The sequence below is a fragment of the Gambusia affinis genome, linkage group LG03 (genome assembly GCF_019740435.1).
Source record: "Gambusia affinis linkage group LG03, SWU_Gaff_1.0, whole genome shotgun sequence".
Lineage (NCBI taxonomy): Eukaryota > Metazoa > Chordata > Actinopteri > Cyprinodontiformes > Poeciliidae > Gambusia > Gambusia affinis.
This window is the reverse complement of record NC_057870.1, coordinates 16842680-16855168: the sequence shown is the minus strand read 5'-3', so window position 1 is coordinate 16855168 and position 12489 is coordinate 16842680. Positions and strand designations below refer to the sequence as shown.

Below are 12489 nucleotides of genomic sequence, written 5' to 3'. Positions count from 1 at the left end.
TCTGGTCCAGGACTCCATTAAATAACAATAATCGACCATTGTGCGCGTGCCCGTCTCTCCCATTGTTGTCATGTTTTCATTCATCTCCGCGTGAACAAAGGCTCGTAAATCCTGCTCTCTGATTGGTTCCAAACCTCAGGGCCCCAGCGTCGCTCCTACGCAACGCGCCCCGCCACAACAGATGGAGCTCTCTCTCTCACTCTCTGTCTCTGTCCTCCTTCCACGAGATCCTGGATGCTTGGCCGCACGCGCATCGCTCTGATTGTTTCCAACGGCAGGAGCACGAGACCAAGTTGTACTCATCCGTGGGCCGAAGGTTGATCCTCAAGAAAAGAGGAGAAGAACCGAGAGGGAGCGCGGTAGATGAGCCAAGAAAGAGTATCCTAAAGTCGGCAAGAAATCCAGCTCAGGTCGGTGTAGCTCAGTCTGCGTATCATAATTTGTTTAGAAGAGATGTTCCGATACGAAACGGATGTGTAGTTTTGTTGTCTAATTAAAATAACTGAAACAATATTACAGCGGATGGAGTTAGCTAGTCCAGAAACATCTTGACGCCACAAATATACTCCAAAAACCGTAGATGTTATCTATTTCGTTTTGTATTTTATTCATATTCAGCGAACAACCACAAACCACCGCACTTTGTTTGATACCCTGAACGGAAGCCAGAGAAAATGCATTTCATATCAGACATTTCCACGACCAGGGAGACCACATAGCTATAGATAGATTAGTAAAACAGGTTACATAACAAGCAAGGGATGGTTAAAATTCCTCTCAGCACACATGGCCAGTTACACAGGCTGCTCCCAAAGTGGATGCTGCCCCACATTTCCTTTAAGAAATGCAAGCTTACAGCGATGGAGTTTGTATTTTCAAACGCCGCAGTTTTGTGAATTTTTGAGAAGTGCAAATATTCTGTTTTTCAGATTTAATTTGTGAGACAGCAGCCATGTTAGATTTTGAGGCTGAAGTGGGTGAGAAAACTCTGACACATTATCGCTTCTGGCTGCAAGAAACATTTCTGCTAATTCTTCTAACTACAAAATTGGAAATAAATATCTTAAATATTAAATTAGTACCAGAAACAGTTTTCAAAAAAATCACAAAAACAATCTTGTAATCCTGGAGGGACTGAAAAGTTGTTCAATATTTAATTTTAAGAATTCATTAATATTTTAACAGGTTTTATCAATACATTCCGGCACAACCGGCCCTTTAAGAGCATTCATGATCTTGATTTGGCCCAAAACAAAAATGAGTTGGACACCGCTGAGCAAGACTGATTGAAAACCATAAAAATGGACCAAAGAATTGACTTCTACAGTCTCAACGCTTTGTTTTGGATAAATGATTGCTTGCTTCATATTTGACGTCCCCATTAGGAGCAGCAGTGCCAAACCGTGTTTCTGTTGCAGGCCTGTGTGTGGTTTAGTTTCTGTGTTGTTGCTATGACAGTAATGACAATGGTGAGACAGAGCAGTAGTCATGTGGACACTGAAAGACAGCGGAGACCCTGTTGGTGGGTTTGGGAGAGAAACAGGAGGAGGTTTGAAGCTATTCAGCGCCAAGGACGTTGACTGAGGAGGTTTAGAGGCGACGGGGTGAGAGGGCAAAAAACAAGGAAAGGAGGGGGCATTTTAAAGAGAGAATGTGGAGAGAAAAGTCAGGTCGTCGTCAGAGGATGTTTGATAGAAAGCTAAGTGGTTTGGAGACATTTCTTTGAAGAAAAAGAAAATTCTCTTTATCAACTGAATTTTATGCTTCCAATCCAAACAACAGAGTAGGTGAAGACAACGGGGGAGTAAGAGGAGAAGATGGAGCCTGAGGATTGGCTGACGTTATAATGAGCCTCAGGGGGATTCAGACGCTCAATATATTTTACATTTGCGCCGTTTACCAGGACATAGAAGAAGAACACTGGATCTGAAACGGGACTGGGTCAGCCGTGGGTCAGGCTGTTAGGAGTGGGGTTGATGTTGGATCTCCAGCGGCCGTCTTTATCTCACAAGGATTTGTTTCACAGAAACAAGAACTTCTGCTCAGAAAAGAAGTGTGTGAAACCAGATGTTTATATGCACCGAATTACAAAAGACCATCCACTTTTTTAGTCACCTTTTGACATATCGGATTAAAAGCTTTCTGTTTTAGGACTACATTTATGTCAGAATATTTTTATTGCTTTCTTCAAAGCCAGATGTTTACATGTATGAAGGCTGCCATTCGTTTTAGCAACTGAATATGTAAAATAAAGGCCCCTCTTTGAAAAAAAGACAACTGCATCATGATCCCTGAAGTTACATTCTGAAAAATGGTAAAACCTTGCAATCCTAAGAAGACTTTCCAATATTTTCCATGTTGTGTGGGTGTTTTGCTAATACAATGACCTTACAGAATAGCACTATATTATTTGCAAAGTTGCTTAATTACAACAAAACTTGTTGTATTTTGGAATTGATATCACACTGTGGATATCAACAGTGATATCACACAGCCGTAGTATAAACTGTGTGATATCACACAGCGAAAACATGGGAAGACGTGTGAATGATGTGGCCTACAAACCTGACTCAGTTAGAGACCGGTTCTGTTTGAAGGAATGGGCCCAATATACCAGCAAATGGTTGTGAAAAGCTTCTGGAAGATTTTTGGTAATCTGAACTGACGTAAAACAGCAAATATATATTCAGATTTAATGCCAGACGAAAAAAAAATGACATGTTTTATCTGTATTTACTGTGGTACCAGTGGTCCTGATGCAGCTTTGATGCTACATTTGATTCCAAAGAGTTTTTATGTCAAATTAAAATAAAATAATAAATTATTCAATTCCTCTGTGATTCCATCACAACTTAAACTTAGTATTTCAAACTTTTTATTTTCAAACTATTTTTTTCTTTTGAGCACAATCCCCATACTTCAAGGCTACGTTTAGATAAAATATGCAGCACAAACTAATTAAAGTCTACATTACTGATTATAAAATGTTTATTCTTGACAATTAGAAGGAAACTTTGACATCCTCTGAACATTTGACATGGTTAAATGCGAACACTTTAATGATGCTGCCTCAGCTGTAAAGGTCACATGGTTGATTAGATCCTGATGTCAGAGCTGCAGGTTTAGTCGACCCACAACTGTTAGCGCTTTGTTTTGGTTTGACAGCTGGTCGCTTGTCAGTCTCAGACCGCAAGTATCAACCATTAACAAATGCTGAAGCGGAGACGCATTTGAACACAATATATGATACATGATATCAAAGGCTAATGGCTGCCATTGTGTCAGTCAGTGGTGAGGTTTGGGGCGCGCCACAGGCCTAATATGGCTGCTGAAATATTGATGGAGCTTGGCGTTGAACCTGGCTAATTGCTGTTTAATATTTAATTTATTTCACAGATCGACAGCCTCAGGTTGTTAATCGTCATTGTGTTTAAATGTGCTGGTGACACCGATCTGTTGTCCGATCCCAGAGATGTGATCAGAGTTTAGATGCGTTCTCTTTCTGGTGTCTGCTTGTTGATCTGCTGTTTGAATTGAGGAAGTTTTGGGCTGCATGAGGGCTAGTGTCAGTTTCCTGTGTGACTGACTGAGCAAAGGAGGAAGCCATTTGACGGAAGGGGAGCACTTCCTTTAAGCAACGCGGCTCTTCCCCATCTGTTCGGTGTCGCACACAGCAAAAAGAGCTTCGTGGGCTGTTCAGGACCGGACAAACTCCCAGAACCTGACACACCTGACCCCGATTGGACCGATCCGACCCTGTGCTCTCTGTCCACACAGGTGCAAGAAAAGCCTGCCGTCTCCTCTGTGGTAAGATCGCTGAAACTTGTACAACACATACTCCTTATGTAGATATAAGCGTCTGATATTCAACTAAATCTATATATTTGTGCTGTTAACTTTCTGAAACTCAAACCCCCTCTGTCAATGTTTAGCAGAAATGTAAAGAAACTCTATTTCTGTGTTCTGACTGCACTGCAAAACACAAACTCTTACCAAGGAATTTTGGTCTAGTTTCTAGTGAAAATACCTCACTTCACTTGGAATAAGACAAAACTAGCTTACAAGTAACTTTTCAGCAAGACATAGAAGCTTGTTTGAAGTTAGTAATTCCTTTATTTTGATGAAAAAGTGCCTGTTCCTCTTGCACATAATTTCATTGATAACATGGGAAAAATGGCACACTAAGTGTAATAATCTACCGCTGGAACAAGTACTTTTTCATCTACAGCTCTGGAGAAAACCACTTACAACGATCAGCTTCTTTGATTTGAATTTCTATAGGTAAGATTGATTAAATTGAACATTGTTACTTTATTCTATGAACTACTGACAACATGTGTCTGAAATTCCAAGCAAATGTTTAGTATTTATTTGCAGAAAATGAGAAAGGGTGAAAATATCAAAAAAGATATGGTGTTTTCAGACTTCCAATAGTTAATAAAAAAAGTTAATATTCATTTAGAAACAACAATATTAATGTTTTAACTCAGGAGGGGTTCAGAAATCAATATTTGGTGGAATAACCATGAGGTTTTCAATGGGGTTCAGTGCAGTGGGCTCTTAATATTTTTCAATAATACATACATTAAGCAATTATTTACTTAAAATAAGCTTCTGTATCTTGCTGAAAAATTCCTTGTAAGTCAGTTTTGTCTTATTTCTGGTGTACTAGCAACTAGACCAACATTTACTGGGTAAGATTTTGCGTCTTTGCAACATGATGAATGTTTAAGCAGCTGAAATAATGTGAAGCAACAGGTGGCCCATGTGTCCTGCACCTGTCTTTGTGCTTCCGGAGGCTTCGTTCCTGCCAGATTTCACACAAACCCACCCTGGGTCCACTCAGCAGGAAACCGACCGCCACGTCAAACAGCTGCGTGACTGGATCTTCTGTCCAGACGGCAGAGTTAAAGAGCAACGATACAGCTGCTCTCCCTCCGCTGAGAAGCACCAAATGTTTTGGTTCTGTAAAGAGACTCGTTGGTGTTTTATCTCTTAGAATCTTGAGGGGAATTGTTGGCAGGAAATAAGATACAATCTTTGTTATTTTTTATCCTCCTTTTCCTGCAGTGGCTTCCCTGCTCCTCAGACTGTCCTCTGTGTGCCTCTGAGTTTGTCATGAGGAGTCATGAGACTGATAAGTGAGCGTTGACTCTCTTTACTTCTTTGTTCCTCAGAGTCTCTCATGCTAACCGAGTATGGATGACACACAGGACGGGGTTCAGATCGGAGAGAAAAAGTTCATCAGCAAGTAAGGTTTCATTTCAACACTTTCTCACATGTTCAAGTAAATAATGAACACACATGTTTGCTGATTATTAGTATTCTCTTTGGTAACGTTTTGGGAAAATCTGTGTTTGAAGCATCAGCTTAACATGAAGAGTTAAGTTCTGATTTATGGAGTAAGTCTGTCACTTACTGACGAGCAGTGGTGCTTTCAGAAGCTAATTTATTTATAAAGTTAGATTCGAAATGCCAACAGGAGATCTGCACATATACAGGGCTGGACAAGAAACCCAGCAGCTCAAGAAAAGTTTCATATCTTCACGTAATACTGCTTTATTATCTTAAAGAAAAGAATCCAATAATCTTTGATTAAATTCTGGCTGCACAGTAAACCTGTTTAAGCTCATCTGTCTTGTTTGGTGTTTTCTTGGCTCGAGCTAAAATAGATTTTTCCTCTCAGTGATTTAGTTTTTATGTTTTCAGGGCAGCAATCCTCTCATATCTGAAAACATACAACCTTTACTATGATGGGCAGAATCTCCAGCTCCGACACAGAGAGGTGAGTAATTGCAGCCGTTTCTTACTTTTATATTTAACTTTGAACGGAACATTCCCAGCAGCCCCACTCTTCCTTGCTCTTGACCTTTTAGATTCTGATTGCAATCCTTTTCAACGTAAAGCTCCAGACTCATTACACCGCCTGCCCCGAAGGCCTAATAACTGTCTGCTGGAAGAGTGTTGACATTGATTACTGTCTGTGTCTCCAAACAGGAAGAAGAGGAGCTGATTATCGAAGGCTTGCTGAATATCTTTTGGGGCCTTCAGCGGCCAATCAGACTTCAGATGCAGGATGACCACGAGCGAATTCGACCGCCGCCGTCCTCCACGTCCTGGCACTCAGGCTGCAACCTGGACAGCCAAGGGCAAGTGAAACCAGACAGGTCCAGTTACACACAGGGACTGGAAATGATAATGAGGGCAGTTACAGATTATGGATCTCTGTTGAGATAGGCTAATTAAATCTATAATTAAACATAATCTAAACACGAAGAACGTTTAAAGTTTGGTTTGTCATCACCCATTAACAGATCTATTTATGTAAATTCATAATTATTTTTGCTGCACACAGCTCAGATCGATGCCTGAAAGCTATTAAAATAGAAGAAGAAAAAGAAATTAAAATATTGCAGAGTAGGTTATTTTAATTTATTAGTCATTTTAAAAATGTAAATTCGTACAAAATTTACATTTTTAAAACACAGAGTGATTAACAAAACTGGAAAAAGTTAAATACTATTAATACAATACTGTTAGTATTTCAAGCATTTATTTATGTTAATTTAGATGATTTTGACTTACAGAAGTCCTCCATTAACTTTAATAAATTGTTACATAACACCAGTAAAAAAAGTAAGTCTCACTGGGAATTCTGTGCATGCACTCTGTAGTTTATTCACACAATAGTTGTTTGGGGCTCCTTATGCATGAATAACTGCATCAATGCAGCATGGAGGTGATCTGCCTGTGATTCTGCTGAGGTTTCACAGAAGCCCCGTGTTGTTTTGATAGCACTCCAAATTAAATGCAAACTAAACTTTATTTGAAAATCTTGGTAAAATGCTCCTAAAGTGATCTCTGGTTTTGGAGTGATGTAGCTCAGGTCTGTCTGTGTGGAGAGGCTATAGAAAACCTGACTCCATTTCTTGAGTTGGGTTTTTCCCACAATCCTCTAAAAACTGAAGTTTTCCTGCTGGTTTTTAACTATTTCCACCATTTTTACTTCTGCAGGTCTCCCAACAACATAGACGGTCAGCAGACCTCAGAACAAAATCCTCCCACTGTGGAAGTGACGCCACCTGACAGTAAACAGGAAGACAACACGGAGACGGATGAAGGTCAGCGGCTCTATCATCTAATTACCATCATCAGTCGGTTTGGGCTCATCTTTACAAGAAGATTTATGCTTATGCTTTTGTTCATGTCATTCTAAATAGATCCAATTCACAAATCTTTGCTTTTTTATAAGTGTTTCATCAGAAGTTTTTCACAGGTTTTCTTTCCGAACATGACCAAAATATCAGACCAGCGACGGTAGAGCATTTGTCTCTCTGTAAAAGTCTTTATAACGTTTCTTCTCAGGAATTGGAATCATAAGATTCTAGTTCAACAGTCCATTAAAAATGTTTTCTCCCTTATCAACATGTGAATAATCCCACAGTGGGGAAATTCATTTATTATAGCAGCACAGTGACAAAATATAACCTATTGATATAAAAATGTCTAAAAAAACAATAGAAACTGTATTTAAAAAGTACCTGCAAACAAAATCAAATCAAGTACAAACCTAAAAGCCAGGTAGATTTTTAAATACAGAATATGTTCTTCACAGAGCTCACATGAAGGTAACCTCAAGAGCACCTGTGATTTATTGCATGTGATGTAATAATAATTAGTGATCCAATAATTTATTTATTTTGTGTCGTTGTTCAGAGGACAGTGAGAGCTCCGCTCAGCTTCTCCGGACGAAAAGCGACGCTGGCGTTTTAAGACGCGGCCAGCGGCGGTCTCCGAGCGACCAGAGGAAAATCCGACGCCATCGATTCTCCATCAATGGACACTTTTACAACCATAAGGTGCTTTTCTATGAGAACCTCCAATAATTTAGAAACAAAAATATAATTCACAAATGTAAACCGTCGCTGTTTAATGCTTCTGTTTTCAGACAGCCGTGTTTACGCCTGCGTATGGGTCAGTAACTAATGTCAGGATCAACAGCTGCATGACCACACCGCAGGTGCTCCGGGTTCTCCTCAACAAGTTTAAAATTGAAAACAGCCCGGAGGATTTTGCTCTCTATCTTGTCCATGCAAGTGGAGGTGGGTGAGCTGTTTGGAAATGAAGAGTGAGCACCGAGTTAATCTGGATGAACTTTCTCCATCTGTCCTGCTGCTTTCTTAAAGTCAAAGCGTTTCTATAAACATTGATCTTCAACCCAGTCAGGGTTTAAATGGCTGCAGCCTGTCTTTCTGCAGGGGAAGTAGTTTTATTTTATTTTGCTATTGAAGCTCAGAGTGACCCTGCAGGAAACAAGTACACTGACTTTTCTTGCTGCCGTTTGTCATCTGGATAACAGGATGGATTGTTTACAGCTGCGATTACACACGCAGCATGTTCAGCAGCAGGAAAGAGACGCTGTGCTTTTGTTTTTTATTGCCTCCATGGTAACATCTGGCAGCGAGTGGTAGATTTACGATTTGAACTGCGTGGCTCTACTTAATGGTATGCAGCCTGGTGAAAGGAGATTACAGAAACAGGAGTTACTCTGATTCTTTGGCAGCGCCCCCTGCTGTTTGGGCATCAATAGATGTGACAGATGCTGTTTGAAAGAAGACAACAATTTAGTGAAATCAGAATATTTTTCTTGATTTTTAAGACTTATGTAACAACAGTCATTCTTAAATAGCCTTGAATGAAGCAGCAGCAGTGAACAGATTGGATTATTCTGCGACCTGATGACCTTTCCAAATTCCCTGACCTTTGTTAGCCCGCAGGGATGCAGTAAAATTTGTTCACACATTATAAACACATATTTCACATAAAATATTTAGAGTTATTGACAAATACCTGAGAAATTCATAGATTTGGTCTTAAAGGAAAAACATCATGCTGCTTATTGTGAGTGACGTCTAACATCAACACACCTTTGTTGCTCGCTGGATTCAAACTCTCTTAAATACAATTTATTTTCTACTCCAGTGTGATTGGCTGAACAGGTGTACCTAATTAAGTGGCCAGTGAGAGAATATCCTGAATTAATTTTGGCTAATTGACCCATTTATGGTGTGTCGGTGTTTCAGAGCGAGTGAAGCTGAAGCGGACTGATTTTCCTCTGGTGCTGAGGGTCATTCAGGGTCCATGTGAGCAGGTCTGCAAGGTCTTCCTCATGGAAGAAGACTTGGGTGAAGAAGTCACATATGATGTAAGTCACAACAACGTCCTGACATGATACTCCCAGTTACAACCAGATGACCACGCACCTTACTTTGATAGATTGTTCTGACAATTAATGGATTAATTTAATAAAAAATTGGAAGATTCAGCAGATTTTTCATTTAGCCTCTTACGTTTATTTTATACAGTATTAGAAATACATAAAAATATAGATAAACAAATAATTGAACTCAATTCTTAAATAACAAAATAAGCATTTTATTGCCTAAAATGAAATAAAATATTATTCAATTTGTGAACTCTTGATAATTTGTAGCTGAAACAATTCTTCTAACATCAACATATGAAAAGCTCAACCCTTTCTCCTTTCTCCTTGACTTCACGTCAATTTAATGTTGGGCTGATCTGCTGATAATTTAATGAATTAACTGATTAAAAGTTCTACAGCAAAAGGTGCTCAGCAGGAGAGAATTCACACCAGATGTAGCTAAAACTATCCCACTTGAGGAGTTCTGAGTAGAATATTTTTATATACAAATTAAATTTAAAAATCTTTATAGTTTTGGCAAAATTACCTTTCTGATTGTTGTTCATTAAGAAAATATCCTCCTTTAGAGTCTCAGTACTCCAATTAGCCATTAATCGATTACTAAATTAGTTGACAAACATTTCAATTATCACGATTAAACACCTCAGCATTAATTGCCACAATAGGGATCTTATTGGTGAAGTTCTCTCTCTTTCCACCAGGTGGCGCAGTATATCAAGTTTGAGATGCCTGTCCTTCAGAGTTTCATCACCAAGTTGAAGGAAGAAGAAGACAGAGAGGTGCAGAAGCTCAGAAGAAGGTACCGGCATAAACGCTACATATAATATCAACAGCTGCAGAATCCGAAGTATTAAATATTCCTCCTTTGAATGACCTTTAACCTCCTCCTTTCACCACTCTTATAGGTATAATTACCTGCGGTGTATAATAGAAAAGCAGCTTCGTGGTCTTCCAGAAGGAGCAAAGTGTATTTAACGTATTGAAGGTGAGGATTTCCTCCAGCACAAACTGTTAGGAACTGTTTACATCCGCCGCCAACAGAGAGAGAGAGAGAGCGCGTCGATCAGGCAAGAACTTCTTCTTTCTAACTCCTCCACTTCACTCTTCTGCTGTCTTCCTGTACACCATCACATACATGGCTCAAGTGATTTTACCTTTTTCATTTGTATTTTTATTTGATAAGCTTCCTGAGCCTAAAATAAGAGGCCACATCCTCTGTTCATATTCTAATCAAGCACAGCTGTAATGTGACATAATTATAGTAAAGTGCCTATTTTAACCTCTTCCGAGCACAAAATGCTTACGAATGATCAAAAAGAGCCAGAGCTAATCGCACTAGCTGAAAGCACAAGGTTTTGAGATCCAAGCGCTGATGCCAATGTTTGCATTTCCATTCCTCCCTGAGCTGAGCGAGTCTGAGAACTGAATTTACATCAGCCGCCTTCGTTTCACTGCAGCTGATAAATCCTAATGCTCAGATTTATGTTGTTATTAGCTGTTCTGTAAACTGAATGTTATGTTTGTTTTGATACAGACGGGAAAAAAAATGACTGCATGTTTTAATGTGTGAGTTCAATGTTTGGTTTTCACAATTTTTAAGTTACATCAAATAACTGAAGGTATTTCACTGAGATCTCGTGGTACAGAGCAGCATAAAGTCGGGCTTTGTTGTAAAGTGGAACAAAAATATTCGAGAAAAAAGTCTCTGAGAAATGAAAATGCTACTTTAACCAGAAAATATGCATCTTATTAAACAAAACTGCAAAAACATAAAATCTTGCAAGATATTTTTGTCTAGTTTCTAGTGCAAATATCTCAGTACACTTGGAATAAGACAAATCAAGTAACTTTTTAGCAAGAAGTAGGAGCTTGTTTTAAGTCAATAATAATTCCTTAATATTGATTAAGTATTGTTCCACTGGTATGTTATTTTACTTATAACAAGACATTTTTCCCATGTTCAGTCTTCTGTTTCTTGGTCTTCATGATGAACACGCACTTTTCAAATTTGTTTGTAAAACATTTTTCAAACATACAATTTTTCTCCACTTTACAATAAATTTTTATGTTGGTCTGTCTCATAAAATCCCTGTAAAATTCACAAAAGTTTAAAGTTGCAACATAACAAAATGTGGAAAAGTTATATGGGTGTGAATGCCTTTGCAAAGCACAAGTATATTTTATCTACAACCAGCAGCTGCCAAGACTGTAAACCAGGTGAACTGACTGACATTTAGGTCCAAAACTAAAATCACTTCATGAAGCTGATTTACATGTTCAACCTGTTTCAAAGGGAAAACAAACCGGAGTTACAGATTTTATGTTATCATTTGCCTTCTTCTAAAAGTCTAGCTCATTTTATTTACACTTTGATTTTTTTCAGTATTTTAAAAAACCAGAATAATTGAGCTAAATAGTAAATTTTTATCTTCAGATTTTGTTCCTACAGACAGACGCAGGCTGACTGTTAGCTGATTTTTTTGGTAAATGTTTGAATGACGCGTTTGTTTTTTTGGTGGTTTTTTTTAAACGGACGGTTACAATTCTTGTGATTTGTTTCATGTTAAAAACCTGATTTTACAAAAAAAAAAGGGCCAAAAGTGACAGTTTGTGGGATTTTCTTCATGTTCAGCAAAAGATTTAGTCGAAAAAGCACAAGAAAATTAAAGCTGTGAATTATTTTGTTGATTTTTAAAGGAGAATGTCTGAAATGTTTTAAACGAGCATTAAAAGCAGCAACGTTTGGCTCCAAATGAGCAGCACTTTGCGTATGATTGTCGCGTCTTTATCGTTTTTCCGCGGATGGCACCCTGCAGAGTTTCTGTGTGACTCTGAAAGCGCGCATGTTTATATTTTCAGTGACTTCTTTGTATTGTCTTTTAGAAAACATACAGTCGACTTTCAAGGCTTGTTAATGTGAAGACGACATTCCACCCCTTCAAAAATTTGTTTTTTTTGTTTGTTTTTTACAGTGATATTATTTAATAAAAATCTGTTTTCGGAAAATTTGTTCATATTGTGTAATTGTTTTGTTCAAGTTAATGATTATAATGTAATTTATTGTGTTGCTTTTTGGTACAATTAAATGTTTCAGATCATCTAGTTTGGACCACATTTGTCAAAATCATATAGTAAATTTTTTTTCTTATATAAAAATTTCTAAATCTGCTCAATAATAAACTATATGTTGAATATTTTAGTCATTTTGAGGGCAGTGGATCATTGGAATCGTCGTAGATCCAAAACATAAAAAGGGTTTTGTG

At 38.3% G+C, this 12489-nt stretch overlaps 1 protein-coding gene across 3 annotated transcripts; it reads left to right on the top strand.

Annotated features, from left to right (window-relative positions):
* Positions 1 to 125: 125 nt before the first annotated feature.
* On the top strand, positions 126 to 12319 carry rassf2b (Ras association domain family member 2b). 3 transcript variants are annotated; one of them, XM_044108822.1, is made up of 11 exons: positions 126 to 410; positions 3778 to 3807; positions 5178 to 5251; positions 5710 to 5785; positions 5998 to 6167; positions 7015 to 7121; positions 7717 to 7859; positions 7949 to 8102; positions 9084 to 9205; positions 9928 to 10025; positions 10132 to 12319. In XM_044108822.1, the coding sequence occupies exons 3-11, from the start codon at positions 5199 to 5201 to the stop codon at positions 10199 to 10201; spliced, it is 993 nt and encodes a 330-aa protein (XP_043964757.1). In that variant the 5' UTR covers positions 126 to 410; positions 3778 to 3807; positions 5178 to 5198; the 3' UTR covers positions 10202 to 12319. The 3 variants fall into 3 exon arrangements, with proteins under 3 accessions (XP_043964757.1, XP_043964750.1, XP_043964766.1); XM_044108815.1 differs by having other exon boundaries at positions 127 to 410; positions 3675 to 3807; XM_044108831.1 differs by having other exon boundaries at positions 130 to 410; positions 3675 to 3807; positions 5998 to 6149.
* The last annotated feature ends 170 nt before the right edge of the window (positions 12320 to 12489 follow it).